Raw genomic sequence first — 15,876 nt, forward strand, 5'->3', positions numbered from 1 at the left:
TACAATAAAAGTACGCTAGAGTGTGAGGTTTCTTTTATGGAGATTACAAGTTTCATTCGGTAATAAAAAAAAAGTTAATTGCATTATACATCATTCAATTATGACACTTATTCTAAATTAGTCCTTAAAATTTTAAACATTCCAATTTCATCTCTAAACCATGTCTGACATTCTAAATTAGTCCTCAAACTTTAAACATTTCATTTTCATCCCTAAACCATAATCTTCATTCTAAATTAATCCCTAAACTTTTTGAACATTTCCATTTTATCCCAAATTATACATATATATTTATCATATCCCTTATTAATAAATTCGTTAGGCCAAGTTATATTATTGTGTGTTTGAAGGTTAAATTATTATTAAAATTGATTTCATTTTTTGATGAAATTGAGAGATTCAAAAGTTTAGGGACTGATTTAGAATGGGAGTCATTTTTGAGGATCAAATTGGAATGTTCAAAAGTTTAAGGATTGATTTAGAATGAAATTATAGATTAGGGATGAAATTGAAATGTTTAAAAGTTTAAGGACCAATTTAAAATGAGGGTCATGGTTACGGGACCGGATGTAATTAACTCTAAAAAATTAACTTCGCGTCATCAGAAGAATAATTAACTTTTTAACTGTTACTAATGAGCAAAATCTGTGGAATAATGTGTTGAAAAAAAAATTGCTCAGATGATGCAGTCGAAGGATTATTTACCCATATGAGGCGAATGTTACAGTTTTTCATAGGTCGCCATGTCTTCCAAACGACCTATGTTGGTCGCCATGTGCTCCGAACAACGATTACCTAAATTTCCCTAAGTAACAAATATTAACCACATCGGTAATTAGGCTTTCATGCGATTACCTAAATTTCCCTAACAACGATTACCTACATCAGTAATTAGGCTTTTTAACTACGCTGAAATGGAGGACGCCATGTATGCCGGGCGATCTTATAGGTCGCCATGTGATCCCGGCGACCAAACTGGCGAGATTTTTAGTTACTTTAGGATTTCGGGTAAAAGCTTAATTACTGATATAGGTAATGCAGCAGCTCACCACAGCTCGCAAGTACGGCATGGCGACCTTCTCGTGAATTTTTTTTCCAACAATATTATCTCGTTGATTTTGTCATTACTAATGATAAAAATGTATTGTGCGTAAATTATAAACCGTTGACGTATTTTGATTGAACGAAGAATTACGATCAATGATTTTTAGTGATAGGAGTACAAAGGGGTAATTTCAAAAGTTCATTGAAGAACATGAACAATTTAGAAGATTTCTCCGCCTTTTCAATTTTATGAGTTTATATATTGAACTTCATTTTATATGAGAGTTTATATATTTACATGCATTGCATGTGGATGTCAAGTCTAGCCAAGATTGTTATCCGTATGTATGGAAAGTAGACGAATAAACATAATTGTCCGACAAAATATCTGACTTAGCCAAGATTGTTATCCGTATGTATGGAAAGTAGACGAATAAACATAATTGTCCGACAAAATATCTGACTTTAATAGATCTCTTAAGCTTACCAGTAGTATTGTCAAAGGATTATGATTAACTGAGGGAGGGGTATAAAGCTCGACCGGGGGCCTTTATCAATCGAAAATTCATTCAGAAGCTTTGAAAGGCAGAGTTACAGCTTACGGATGAATATCTCTGAAGGTATAACAATTGTTCACAGAGAAATATCTCCGGTAGTATAATAAATTGTCCTCCTTAATCGATAGATAGGTCATAAAATATCTCAAAGGTCGCACCTTGTAAAGACCGGTGTTGAGTTATCGGTCAACAAGGCTTTGGAGAATTTTAAATATTAGAAAAACAATTAAAAATTGTCATTTAACGAAAATATTGACATTCAGTTGACCATCAAAACGTAAATGATAGATACTAATGAACAAAACAGAGCAAATGTAAACACGAAACCCACAACAAAAAACACGTAGATGTCCTAACGAGAATATATTCGGATCTCGATTGATAAAGACTCTTACTTGGCCATCATGACTTTGACAAACTCCTCGTAGTTTATCTGTCCATCGCCATCGACGTCAGCTTCACAGATCATCTCATCGACCTCCTCATCCGTAAGCTTCTCACCAAGATTCGTCATGACATGACGAAGCTCGGCGGCGGAAATGAAACCATTCTGGTCCTTGTCTAACACCCTGAATGCCTCTTTGAGTTCCTCCTCCGAATCAGTATCTTTCATCTCTCTTGCCATCAAATTAAGGAATTCGGGAAAATCTATGGTTCCATTTCCATCGGCATCAACTTCGTTAATCATATCTTGGAGTTCTGCCTCAGTAGGGTTCTGGCCAAGCGATCACATTACAGTTCCCAACTCCTTGGTAGTAATGCACCCTGCAGCAAGGATAAGAATAAATGCAACAAAAAAATGCTACAATATTGGTAATGAAAACATCAACACCATTGAATACATTTGTGTTGCGGAAGACGACTATCGAATAAAGCAAAATCACAACTGATAATTTGAGAAAATAAAAATAAAGATAAAAGAGATACAAAATTTACGTGGAAAACCCCTAAATAATATAGAGTAAAAACCACAGACAACAGTAGAAAAATTTCACTATGAGAAAATAGAAATTACCTATCTCGATCTACCAATGAGAAAACAATGATAATTCTCTCTTGATAAAAAAGGAGAAACCAACTCTCAAGAAACTATCTAAATTCTCTCTAGTATTGGAAGAAAGCTAGAATGCTTTGGGATGGTTTTGAAGCTAAATGAGCTAGGGTATTTATAGTAGAAGCTTTAAGGACTAATATTGAAAATACCCTAAATTACAATGACTAAAAGTGAGATTTTGCCATGTCACTTTTCAATCATTATTAGTGCCAACTATGAACCATTATTGTTGCCAACTTACAATGCATTATGAACCATTATTATGCACTATACAACTATTATTAGTTGTATGACAACTAATAATTTTGCATGACAACTAATAATCTCACACTTGAAGATTTGATTAGAATAATCATATCTTTTCACCATTCTTTCTACCTTGTACCTTCATGTTGCTTACGTTTCTGACAGGCCACAAGAGGATCGACACCAGATAAATTTATCAGCGTTGATCGTCTTCGTCATAAAATCTGCTATGTTGTCTTTGGTATGGATCTTCTGCATATCTACCGTCCCTTCTTCCACCTTTTCACGAATGAAACGGTATTGAACTCGTATGTGCTTTGTTCTTGAATGAAATGTTGGATTCCTTGCTAGATGCAAGGCGCTTTGTCTGTCACAAAACAGAGAGACATACTATTTATTGTGTATAAGCTCTTTCAATAGCATCTTCAACCAAATTGCTTCTTTACTAGCTTGTGTAGCTGCTACATATTCTGCTTCTGTTGTGGATGTAGCCACAACTGACTGCAATTTTGAAACCCAGCTTACAGCTCCACCAGCAACTTTAAACACATATCTTGTAGTAGATTTGCTTTTATCCAAATCTCATGCATAGTCAGAATCAACATACCCATTGATAAGTAAATTTGATCCTCCGTAACATAATGCAACATTTGAGGTCCCTTTGATGTATCTCAGGATCCTCTTTACTGTATTCCAATGCTCTTTGCATGGATTCGTCATGTACCGACTAACCACTCCCACTTCTTGTGCAATGTCTGGTCTTGTGCATATCATAGCGAACATTAAACTTCCCACTGACGATTCATACGGTACTCGAGACATCTCCATCATCTCTTCTTCACTGTTAGGACTCATACTGGAGGATAATTTGAAATTAATAGGAAGAGGGATAGAAATTGGCTTACAATCTTGCATGCTGAATCGTGACAAGATCTTCTTCAAGTAATTCTTTTGTGAAAGCCAAATCTTCCTATTACTTCTGTCTCAGTGAATTTGCATCCCTAGAATCTTGTTTGCTGATCTTAAGTCATTCATTTCAAATTCCCTAGCCAGTTGTGCCTTCAATTCTTCAATATGATCTTTGTTGGGTCTTGCAACCAACATGTTATCCACATACAACAGCAATATAACAAAATCGTTATCACCAGACCTCTTGAAATAAGCACAAGGGTCTGCATTAAGTCTGTTGTATCTAAGGCACATAATGAATAAATTAAATCTCTTATACCAACACCTCGGCGCCTGCTTTAGACCGTACAGAGATTTGTTTAACATGCAAACCAAGTTCATCTTTTCTTTTTCTTCAAAACCTTCAGGCTGGAACATGTAAATCTCTTCTTCAAGATTTCCATGAAGAAAAGCTGTTTTAACATCTAGCTGCTCTAGATGTAAGTTCAATGTAGCACACATTGCCAAAACTACTCGAACTGTTGTTAGTCGAACCACATGAGAAAATATTTCATTGAAATCAATACATTCTTTTTGAGTATATCCTTTGACCACCAGTCTTTCACGATACCTCTCAACTTGATCGTCATCATTTCACTTGATTTTGAAGACCCATTTGTTACAAATTGGCTTTCTTCCTTGTAGTAGTGGCACAAGGTCCCATGTATTATTTTTATGAAGTGCTTCAATTTCTTCTTGCATCGCCATCATCCACAGTGAAGCATCTGAGCTGTTTATTGCCTCCTGGTATGTTGATGGCTCACCGTCCTCTGTTAAAAGGCAATATGCAATATTTCCTTCTATAACATAATCTGAGTGCCAATTGGGACGTCTTCTCACACGATCTGATTGGCGAGTTGTTGGAGCTTCAGAACTCTCTGGTTCTTGTTCATCATGTGCTGGTTCTGCTTTAGAAGAATCTCCTTGTTCAACCTCCTTTTCCACATGTATCTGTGTAGTCTCTAACTTTTCAGTACTATCATCGTCTTCTTTTCTTTGTAGCTTATCTTCTACAAAGATAATATCCCTGCTAATGATCACTTTGCGGGCAGTGAGATCCCACAAGCGATACCCCTTTACTCCATTAGCATACCCCAAGAATTTGCATTTCCTGGATTTTGAATCCAACTTTGAAATTTATTGGGCATTGTACATCACGTACACAATACTTCCAAATACATGGAGGTTTGAATAATCAGCTGCCAGTCCATATCTTCATTGGTCTCTTCAGCTTTATTGCAGTTGATGGAGCTAGATTCACCAAATAACAGGCGGTATTGACTGCTTCAGCCCATAATGATTTTTCTAGGCCTGCATCCCTCAACGTTGCTCTTATTCTTTCTAACAAGGTTCTGTTCATCCGCTCTGCCACTCCATTTTGTTGAGTGTTTGCCACTGTGAATTGTCTTTTGATGCATTCTTTCTTGCAAAAGTCATTAAATTCTTCACTTGTGTATTCTCCTCAATTATCTGTTCTGAAACACTTGATCTTATTTCCAAAATTAAGTTCCACCCGCAATTTGAAGTTTTTGAAAGTGGAAAACACATCTGACTTATTCTTAATAGGGTACACTCGACATCTCCTGGAGTAGTCATCAATAAATGAGACAAAGTATTTTGCTCCGCCTAGGGATGTAAATGGTATTTGTCATACATCAGAGTGAACCAATTCTAGAACAATTTTGGCTCTAGAATTTGACGTGTTGAATTTCAACCGGTGTTGCTTACTTGTTATGCAATGCTCACACAAAGGAAGTGATACCTTTGTTAAGCTTGGAAGTAGCTTTTTCTCCATAAGGACTTTCATTCCTTATTCTGACATGTGACTAAGTTTCTGATGTCATAGCATTTCAGAATCTGAACTACATGAGGCAACAGATGTTTCTGCTTCTAGCAAAGTTTCTCCCTTCAGCATGTACAAGTTTGCAGCTATCTTTTCGCCTTTCAGCACCACAAGCACTCCACAGAACACCTTCATGATTATTTTCCATGTTTCAATCTTACTTGCATTATTATCTAACAATCCGTAGGATAATAAATTTTTCTTCAGGCCTTTCACGTGGCGCACATCTTGAACAACTTTAATTGTTCTATCATATATCTTCAATTTGATGTTTCCCACGCCAATAATCTCTAAGGTATGATCATTACAACATTACACAGATCCTCCTAAGACAGGTTCATAATGATGAAACCATTCTCTTCTTGAGGTCATGTGATATGTTACTCCCGAATCAATGAGTCATATGTCTGCATATCTCTTTCTACCTTCTACGGTGGTTGACGCTTCACAGCATAGAGCATCTCCATCATCTGAAGTGTTTGCAGTATTGCCTTGTGGATTGGAGTTTTTATTTAGACTCCAACAATCCTTCTTCAAGTGATCATTCTTTCCACAGTTGTAGCACTTTAAATTCTTCTTGCTTCTCGACTTCGATCTACCATGTTTGTAACTGCTGCTTTGGTCACGTTCTGTTGATCTCCCTCTCATCGTTGTCAACGCTTCTGCTTGTCGTAGATTTACTTGTCTGTCTTCCTTCTTCTTGCGCCGATTTTCTTCTTGTAGAACAGCAGCTGCAACGTCATCAAAGACTAGACTGGTGACATTACTGTTTGTCAAGTTGATGATGAGTTGATCATACGAATCAGGTAGACTTTGAAGTAGAAGTTCAGCACGTTTTTGTTCTCCTATTGTACATCTTAAGGATGTAAGCTGAGAAAATAACGTGTTCAGTGTGTTTAAGTACTCCATACTTGAAGTAGATTCTGACATCCGGAGAGTGTACAATTTCCTCTTAAGGAAAATTTTATTGTGCAACAATGTGGCCTCGTACAATTTGGTGAGATGATCTTAAATCTCCTTAGCTGTCTTCTTCTCCTCGATGCTTGACAATACTTCATCTGTTAATGCTATATGAAAGTTTGCCATTACATTCCCGTCCATTTCGATTTATTTGTTGTCGTCTGTGAAATCTACCGGCCTTTCACTGATAGCTGCTAGACAACCGTCTTTCATCAGGATGACTTTCATCTTCAATTTTCACAATGAGAAATTTCTCCCATGCCGATTTTCAATATCAAATTTCGTTGTCATAGCTTCTATTACGGATATCTCCCACTATTTTACTATCGTGAATAGTTCTCTGGAACCTTCAAAGAATGTGTAATACCTTCTTACTTTCTTATGTTGGAGAATCTACCTTTTGGTGGCAACCACAAAGACAATAAGCAGATATTACACACTCAAATCTGACTCTGATACCAATTGTTGCGGAAGACGACTATCGAATAAAGCAAAATCACAACTGATAATTTGAGAAAATAAAAATTAAGATAAAATAAATATAAAATTTACGTGAAAAACTCCTAAAAAATATAGGGTAAAAACTACGGGCAACGGTAGAAGAATTTCACTATGAGAAAATAGGAATTATAACCTCCCTCGATCTACAAAGGAGAAAACAATCATATTTCTCTCTTGATAAAAAAAGGAGAAAACAACTCTCAAGAAACTCTCTAAATTCTCTCTAGTATTAGAAGAAAACTAGAATGTTTTGAGATGGTTTTGAAGCTAAATGAGCTGAGTATTTATAGTAGAAGTTTTAAGGACTAATCTTGAAAATACCCTAAATTACAATGACTAAAAGTGAGATTTTTTTCATGTCACTTTTCAACCATTATTAGTGTCAACTATGAACCATTATTGTTGCTAACTTACAATGCATTATGAACTATTATTATGCACTATACAACTACTATTAGTTGTATGACAACTAATAATTTTGTATGACAACTAATAATTTGGGCAGGTAAAAAAGTATAGATGAACGATTATTGGCAAAGAGGCACAATAATTCTACGTTACTCTGGCTCGAGTAAGTATTAGAAATGTGTCCAGCGCCAAAATTTTCAACTTTTTCCGAGTTTCTTCCATGTTTTGAGGATTGACAGAGAGTCATATTCGGTTTACTCATACCCAAATATGAATTGGAGACGAGAAACCGGATACAGAAACTATAAGGAAAAAAGGAACAGTCAGAAATATAGTTGACAATTTTCGAACTTCTATGTGCCGTAAATGTCTGCCAAGATAAGTCGTGAAGACTTACATCCAAACAAGACAATAAACATGTTTTCAATGTGCCAAAAGAAAATCAATGTATTCAGAAGCATTTGTCAAAAAAAAAAGTATTCAGAAGCAATGAATTCACTCTCAAATTACCAGAACAACACCATAAGGGTCAGAATTCATATGCATCCAAATTTGATCATTTGTGGATTAGATGATAAATATGAAACAAGTAATAGCTCAAAAATCTATGCATGTCATTCCTATCATAGACGAAATCCATAACCTTAATGTAGTGTGAAACGTTTAATCATGATCATGTAAAAAAATCAAATAAAACAAGCAAATCGAAACCAAAATATCAAACACGAAGCATGCTACAAATCCCCAAATACAAATACTAACACGTCAAATAAATGAAATCAATGAGACGACAGAGGAAGGCCAACAATGATGGAAATGAAAGAGAGCAAGAATATGGCTCAAAAAAGACTTAAAAATCAGACTATGGCCAAAAATAAAACAAGGCTTAGATCTGCGAATCGGAGCAGAATCGAAGGACGATATGCATTAAAAAACATTTAAAAAAACATCGAGGAGTAAATTGAAAGAGAAAGATAAGGTACCATCGCCGTCCTTGTCGAATAGGCTGAAAGCCTCTTTGAACTCAGAGATCTGGTCGTCAGTAAGCTGATCGGCCATTTTTCTTTCACGGAAAGATGGCGTTTGGATAGAGAAAAATCGCGGAGGAAAATGAAGACAACGTACGAGGTTGAATGTGGAGAAATGGGGATGGAAAGGCTTAAATAATGGGCCCAAAGTTAGGCCCAACACAAATTAAGGCATCTAATTGTCTCTCATCCGCAAGCATTTGCTCAATTCTCTCTCTCGCGCAACTCCATCTTTATGCAAATCTATAGTACCACCACTTATGAAAATGAAGGCTTAATTTTGATTTAAAAAATACAAAAGATTTTCATTTTTTTTCTTTTTTTAAAAAATAAAAAATGCTTTAATGAAAATTTTGAAAAATAGTTTTCTAAAAAATAAAAATTTGTGGGAAAAAAATAAATTAAGCTATCCTAATTTAAAATACCAACAGTTTAATTGGTTTGAATAAATATCACTTACTCTTCCTAAACGCAACATTTAATATTATATTTGTTGATGATTAAAACCATAGATGAAAATAATCATCATGAATAATGAATTATCTTATTTGATTTAATAAAATATTATAATTTATGATTATCACAGGTAATATTAAAATCTACATTCACATTCGATAATCTAAGTCTAAGAAAGAATAGAAGAATAGAAAGAGGAGAAAGGAAAGCCTAAGTATTCTCTCAGGGGCTTTCTCTTTAGGAGAGAAGAAAAATTATTTATTTGATTGGTGTTCTTTTTACCACGTAGTAATCAATAGATTGGCTGATGATAAAGAATAGTTGGATGATCATTTTATAACTTTTGATAGTCAAGAGATTCAATAAAGCAACACTTTATAATCGGAGGATAATTTTATAGCTTTCAATAATTGAAGGACTTAATAAAGCAGTACTTTATAGTCACGAGACCATTTGTGTACGTTACCCAAATAAAATTAGGGATTAAATCTTAATTTGGTAGGATGGCATTATATATGTGTGTATCTTGTTAGTGAACAATATACTATCCCTTCCCTTCTATTAATTTTCATACAGGTTTGGGTGCTGGCTAAGGGTTTCAAATATGCATGCATGGCTCATGCAAACGAGTTGTGTAATCTGTAGTAAGTTATTTTTCAAGTAAAAAAAAACAAGTTCGTGTACATAAAACTTCGAATATATATCTATAATTGTTGAATTTTTTTAATGTATTCAAGTTTACACAATCCATGCGAATAGGGTACAAGTTCAGCGTTCAATCATCAGTAAATAAATAAATAAAAATACACTTTCAAAATTAAAAACAAAACCCCATTGGTAAACCTTTCACAATGTGAAAAGAAAGAAAGAAAGGCGACACACATTGGTTGCCGACTGCTCGTTTTCCTTGAAACACTTCGTGTCAGATACGTTTCGAACATGGATCCCTTCGAAAACCCTCTAAATACACGAGGAAAAGAATATAAAGAATTGAACAGATCCATGTCGGATTCGACACTCACACCCGAGTCCAAATAAAAGATACAAAAAGGATCACCTTCAATCTCTCCTCATCTATACGTTATAGCCATCAATGGTATATCTACTCTACGTTTATAAAATCTCACTCTTCTCTATAATGCAAGATGTTGTCTGTTGGAAAACTAGATTGAGCTTCAATATTCAACAAACATTGAATTCTAACTTAGACTCTAAATAATGTCAAATATGAAAGAATGCCTAACCTCTAAGGCTGCAAATGTTTTGATAAACTCACCAAGTAATACCTGGCTTCAAATGATTTAATCAGTAAGTGATGGCCCAATGTTCTATATTCTACAACTCTCCCGTAGAAAAGACGATAAGCGGCAGATGTCTTTATCTTCTCCAGGCCGCTGGGATAAACACGGCTATCATCGAACTCGTACCATTGACCATCCCCATGCTACATCAAAGAAACAAAAATTAGAGTATTCTAGCTATTCGTGTTGTTCGAACCCACAGAACATAATGCCAAACACAAATATTTAGGTAATCATGGTTAGGTCTTCACTTACATGGACAAATGCAGTATAATGACCACCTCTCATGCTTCCATAGTGATTACTGACAGCATAGAGCATGTAACGGTTAGATAAATCACCATTCTTATAGCCAATATAATTTGACAAATCAAGATCGTCAATGGGAAAATCAACATATGTCTCCAGCTTGTTTCCCAAAATCCAAACAGAGGAAATATCCCTCCCAGGCCTTATTTCTGTGATTCTAACCCCTCAAAAGACAAAACCCAATTTTTTTAGGATTTGTGTCCTTTCCCCCTTAATGATCTGATCACTTTTTTTTCGGTTTGATCGCAATGTCGGATGATGTGTTGTTACATTTCTCTTCTAATTCCTCAAACCAATCGGACCATTCTTTACCCACCAAGATTGCGAAGCTCGAAGCTCGCTTGGTAGGGAAGGCCTCTTCATCCATTGCTTCTCAGCAACCGTCACAAACCCAGCAGCAACAGCAACAGCTGCCTTGGCCTCCTCTATCATCAGCTTCGAAATTCTTTTCTACTGAGAACTTGTCGGAGGCTTCTGGTTCAAGTGATTCCGATGGAGGTAAAATGCCTGGTATAAATGTATGATTGTTCATTGAAACATATATAATATTTAATAACTGCGTTTTTCCTAATTGAAGTTGTCTTTTGTATAAATGTTTGATTAATGTTCATTGAAACATATATAATATTTCTATATAAACTCGAATTATTTAGTTCATCGTTATGATTTAAGTTTAAAGAACTTGATTAATGTCATCTTACATGTCACATGATGCCAGAATGGAGGTGAGTTTTTAATACAAGCCAACACACAGAAGCGCCAAAAAGTCCTAGGAGATGATAACTTGTCAGTATTTGAACATGTTGAGGTAGGTTTATGATTCATGAGGCTTTTTCTTTTTGGAGGTTTGGAAGTGTTATAGTATCATTCTGAAGAACGATAAACAACGTAAAAGAAACAAGATCAAGGGAGAACACCTAGAAAGGAAAACTTCATTTTCTTTATCACACCTTTCTCTCAATCATGAAGAGATGTATTTATACAATTGACTAGAACAACCCAAGAAGCTTAACTGCTCATAACCATCTTTAACTAACACTCAACATCCTAACTAACACATGACAGATTGGTTAAAACCAACTCAGTTCCAATTCATACACCAACATTCCCCCTACTTTACAATTGGCTTTCCTCAGGCCCTTAAACACAAACAATACGCGCAAGAGCATGCACCAACATTCCCCCTACAACAAACTCTCACATCACTAAGAACACCAAAAAACTCACTCATTACACTCCTCAACCGTTGAGGCCATAAATTTGCCTTGAATTTGTGAGATAAGCAATCGTTGCCTATGTTTAAGGAACGCTGGAGCAGACAACGGCTTGGTTAGAACATCAGCAACCTGTTCAAAAGCAGGTAACTCCTGAACAGAAAGCTTGCCAGCAGCTACCATTTCCCTAACGAAAAACAGGTCAAGTTCAACATGTTTGAATTTGGAATGCAAGATTGGATTTGCACAGACAGCTACGGTACTGGAATTATCGCACCACAAGACAGGTTTCCCATGAACCGACACCCGCAGCTCACCCAGCAATGATTCAAGCCATACCATCTCCGCAGCAGCACCGACAACACTGCGATACTCAACCTCTGCCATAGACCGAGCGACTACCTGCTGTTTACGAGAGCTCCAAGAAACCAAATTGTCACCAAAATAGATACAATAACCCGAGGTCGATCGTCTATCTGCATCTGACCCCCAGTTCGCATCGGCAAAGCCCGTTAAAGACAACCGTGATGGAGCTGAAAAATGAAGACCAAAATCAGTAGTAGCTTGTAGGTACCTCAGTATCCGTTTTACTGCCTGAAGATGATCATCACATGGTGCTTGCATGAACTGACAGACCTTATTCACAGCAAAGGCAATGTCTGGTCGCGTGACAACGACGTACTGTAACGCACCGACAATACTCCTATAATGAGTTGCATCTTCAATTGGTATTCCAGTGTCAACCGCCAGCTTGCAATTAGTGACCATTGGAGTAGGAAGACCCTTAGCATCTTCCAGACCACTTTTAAACAACAAATCACGTATATACTTCTGCTGACTCAAGACAATCTCATCAGCTTCTCGACACACTTCAATTCCCAGAAAAAAACTCAATACCCCAAGATCCTTTAGCGCAAACTGCTTGTTAAGATCGTCAATCATACCTTGCACTTCTTCCTCACAGCTACCCGTGATGATGATATCATCTACATACACTAGTAGATACACGATGCTGTTAGTAGCTTCCCTAACAAATAGTGAATCATCAGATTTTGCTAACACAAAATTCTGAGTCACTAAAAACTGCTTTAACCTCTCAAACCACGCTTGAGGCGTCTGCTTTAGCCCATAAATGGCTTTGTTAAGATTGCAAACCAAGCTTCCATCACCTTCTTCAGAGCCAGGTGGTTGTGCCATATATACCTCCTCAGTTAGAACTCCATTGAGGAAGGCATTGTTTATATCGACTTGCCTTAACTGCCACCCCTTAGCCAGTGCAAGTGAAATCATAACCCGAACTGTTACTGGCTTGACCACAGGACTGAAGACTTCATGATAATCGATACCTGACTGTTACAAAAAACCCTTAGCTACAAGTCGAGCCTTGTACCTCGCTATGGATCCATCATCATTTCGTTTGACTTTAAAAATCCACTTACAGTTCACTGCTTTCCTTCCACTCGGGAGAGGAACAAACGTCCAGGTGTTGTTCTTCACCAGTGCATCAAATTTCGTTTGAGCAGCAGCTCTCCACTTAGGACTCCTCATGGCTTCTCGAATAGTCCTCGATTCTCTATCTAAGCAAGCCACTTGAAATACTTTGGGCTTCCTAATCCCACTTTTGCTTCGAGTCACCATGGGGTGAACATTGGACTGTTCAACCTCAGCCTGAGATTCTACACATGTGACAGCACTAGGAATTGACTCATTTATAACCGCATCATTATCATCATTCAAAGCTGTTGGAACACATAACTCATGTACACCATTAGTCATCTCTTCATCACAAGCCATAGCAGGCACTACTGAATCATTACTTGCACACACATACTCCTCAGTGTCAGTTTCATGCGACGTGCCAGGCAAGCGCAAGTTAGAGTCACGATTATGGCTATGCACTGGATTAGGCACAACCTCCACACACCTTCTAGGTTGAACACTGTGTAACTCTTCAGAAGACTGAACTATAGGCAGAAAATTAGTCGAGGTAACAGTGCCAGAATCTGACCGACCTCCTCCTTTCTTATCAGCATAAGGAAAGACTCCTTCATCAAACACAACATGTCTGGAAATGAAGACTCTCCCATTATCATCTAAACATTTGTATCCTTTATATAGAAGACTATAACCAAGAAACGTGCACCGCTTAGACCTGAAGTCCAACTTATGCTGGTTGAACGGCCTTAGAAGGGGAAAGCAGGAACACCCAAAAATCCTGAGCATGGAATAATCAGGAGTCTGCTTATTTAGAATCTCAAAAGGAGACTTGCCACCTAAGACTTCAGTTAGTATGCGATTTATTAAATAAATAGCCGAAACAAACGCATGACTCCAGAAATTTAAGGGAAGTTCAGCCTCAGCTAGCAGTGCTAATCCCATTTCAACGATATGCATGTGTTTCCTTTCGGTTTTCCCATTTTGTTCAGACGTACTTGGGCAGAAAATTCGTTGTTGTACACCATTAGCAAAGAACCAGCCTTTGAGAGCTTGATAATCTCCTTCTCCATCAGTCTAAACAACTTTGATTTTGAAACCAAACTGAACGTCTACCATCTTGTAGAAATTTAAGAAGCATTGCATAACTTCAGATTTCCTTTTTAGTAGATAGACCCAAGTGTGCCTACTGTGCACGTCTATGAACGACACATAATACAAATAACCATCAGTAGAAACAACAGGTACTGGACCCCAAACATCTGAAACAATTAACTGAAACGGTTCCTTGTATTCAGTAATGGAATTACAAAACGGCAATTTATGAGCCTTACTTTGTAAACATGTTGTACATACATGAGACAACTTATTTCCACTAAAGCTGATATTACAAGTCTTCATTACTGCTCGAACAGAAGCCATCGAGGAGTGGCCGAGGCGTTTGTGCCACAAGTCTATTGAACTCGATGCTTTAGACACATTGTTCAACTGCCAGCTCGAGTCCTTCACAGTGCATGACAACAACTAATACAACCCATCATGCGTGAGCCTCCCTTTCAACAGGATCTCCTGAGTCTGTATGTCCTTCACAAAGCAGTCAAAAGGGTGAAACTCGATAAAAACCTTATTGTCACGAGTGAATTTAGACACAGATAGAAGATTATTCTTTATGTTTGGCACATGAAGCATATTTTGTAGTAACAAAGGCTTCGAGTTACTCTCCAGACAAGACTGTCCTACATGTGCGATCTTAACACCTTCGCCATTACCCATGAGTAGAGTGTTATTACCTGTATAAACCGTACCAGAGTTGAAGACAGACAAATCATTGGCAACATGATGCGTAGCTCCTGTATCTGGGTACCAGACATCATCAGTTGGTTTGGTCGAGGCACTAACTGAAGGTACTGTGGAAACAAAGGCAGCTGGTAAAGATGACACCGAGGAACCAAAGGGGTTCTTTCTAACAGTAGAGCCAAACAATGAATCACTCGAGGCTACATTCATATGGGGCACTGACACTGGACACATAACCTGAGGAGTGAATAAGTAACCATTTTGGTAGTAAGGCACTGAACCAAACGATTGCACGCCAGGAGAGACTGAGTTAACACCTGGATGACAGAGGAACATAGGAGTCTGGGTAAAACCGGGATTCACCAAGTGATTATAAGCTTGCATGCTAACAGCAGATTGTTGTTTATCACCCAAGAAAGCACGCGACTGTCTCCATCCTTCAGAGGTCGATGCAGTAGAATCAGGCATTCCAGAATAATCTCGATGAAACCTATGATAACACTTCTGTACTGTGTGGCCAAACTTTTCACACAGTTAACATTGAGGTCGATTAGAACCATTGAAATGACCACGACCTCTTCCTCAAAAATTATCACTTTGTTGCAATCTCTGTGAATTCGGCTGTGACTGAGGTTCAGAACTACTAGTTGGCTTCAACTCATCTTTATCACTAGAACTAACTGCCATATTAACTGAAGCACTTTCATACAAGAAAAGCTTATGTCGAGCTTCACAGTCAAGAAGCATCTCAGTTAGGACATCCAATGACAAAGAAT

At 37.2% G+C, this 15,876-nt stretch overlaps 2 protein-coding genes across 2 annotated transcripts; one reads left to right on the forward strand and one right to left on the reverse strand.

The window, feature by feature from the left end:
- Positions 1-1,879: 1,879 nt before the first annotated feature.
- LOC120164718 (calmodulin-2/4-like) lies at positions 1,880-8,680 on the reverse strand. The gene is made up of 2 exons (XM_039174383.1): positions 8,545-8,680; positions 1,880-2,366 (listed from the first exon to the last, which is right to left on the reverse strand). The coding sequence occupies exon 2, from the start codon at positions 2,287-2,289 to the stop codon at positions 1,993-1,995; it is 297 nt and encodes a 98-aa protein (XP_039030314.1). The 5' UTR covers positions 2,290-2,366; positions 8,545-8,680; the 3' UTR covers positions 1,880-1,992.
- A 2,128-nt stretch (positions 8,681-10,808) lies between these two features.
- Positions 10,809-11,421, forward strand: LOC120164724 (serine/threonine-protein kinase TOUSLED-like). Its single transcript, XM_039174388.1, has 2 exons — positions 10,809-11,153; positions 11,374-11,421. The coding sequence occupies exons 1-2, from the start codon at positions 10,904-10,906 to the stop codon at positions 11,382-11,384; spliced, it is 261 nt and encodes an 86-aa protein (XP_039030319.1). The 5' UTR covers positions 10,809-10,903; the 3' UTR covers positions 11,385-11,421.
- The last annotated feature ends 4,455 nt before the right edge of the window (positions 11,422-15,876 follow it).

This window comes from Hibiscus syriacus, unplaced genomic scaffold (assembly GCF_006381635.1).
Source record: "Hibiscus syriacus cultivar Baekdansim isolate YM2019G1 unplaced genomic scaffold, ASM638163v2 tig00111542_pilon, whole genome shotgun sequence".
Taxonomy (NCBI): domain Eukaryota; kingdom Viridiplantae; phylum Streptophyta; class Magnoliopsida; order Malvales; family Malvaceae; genus Hibiscus; species Hibiscus syriacus.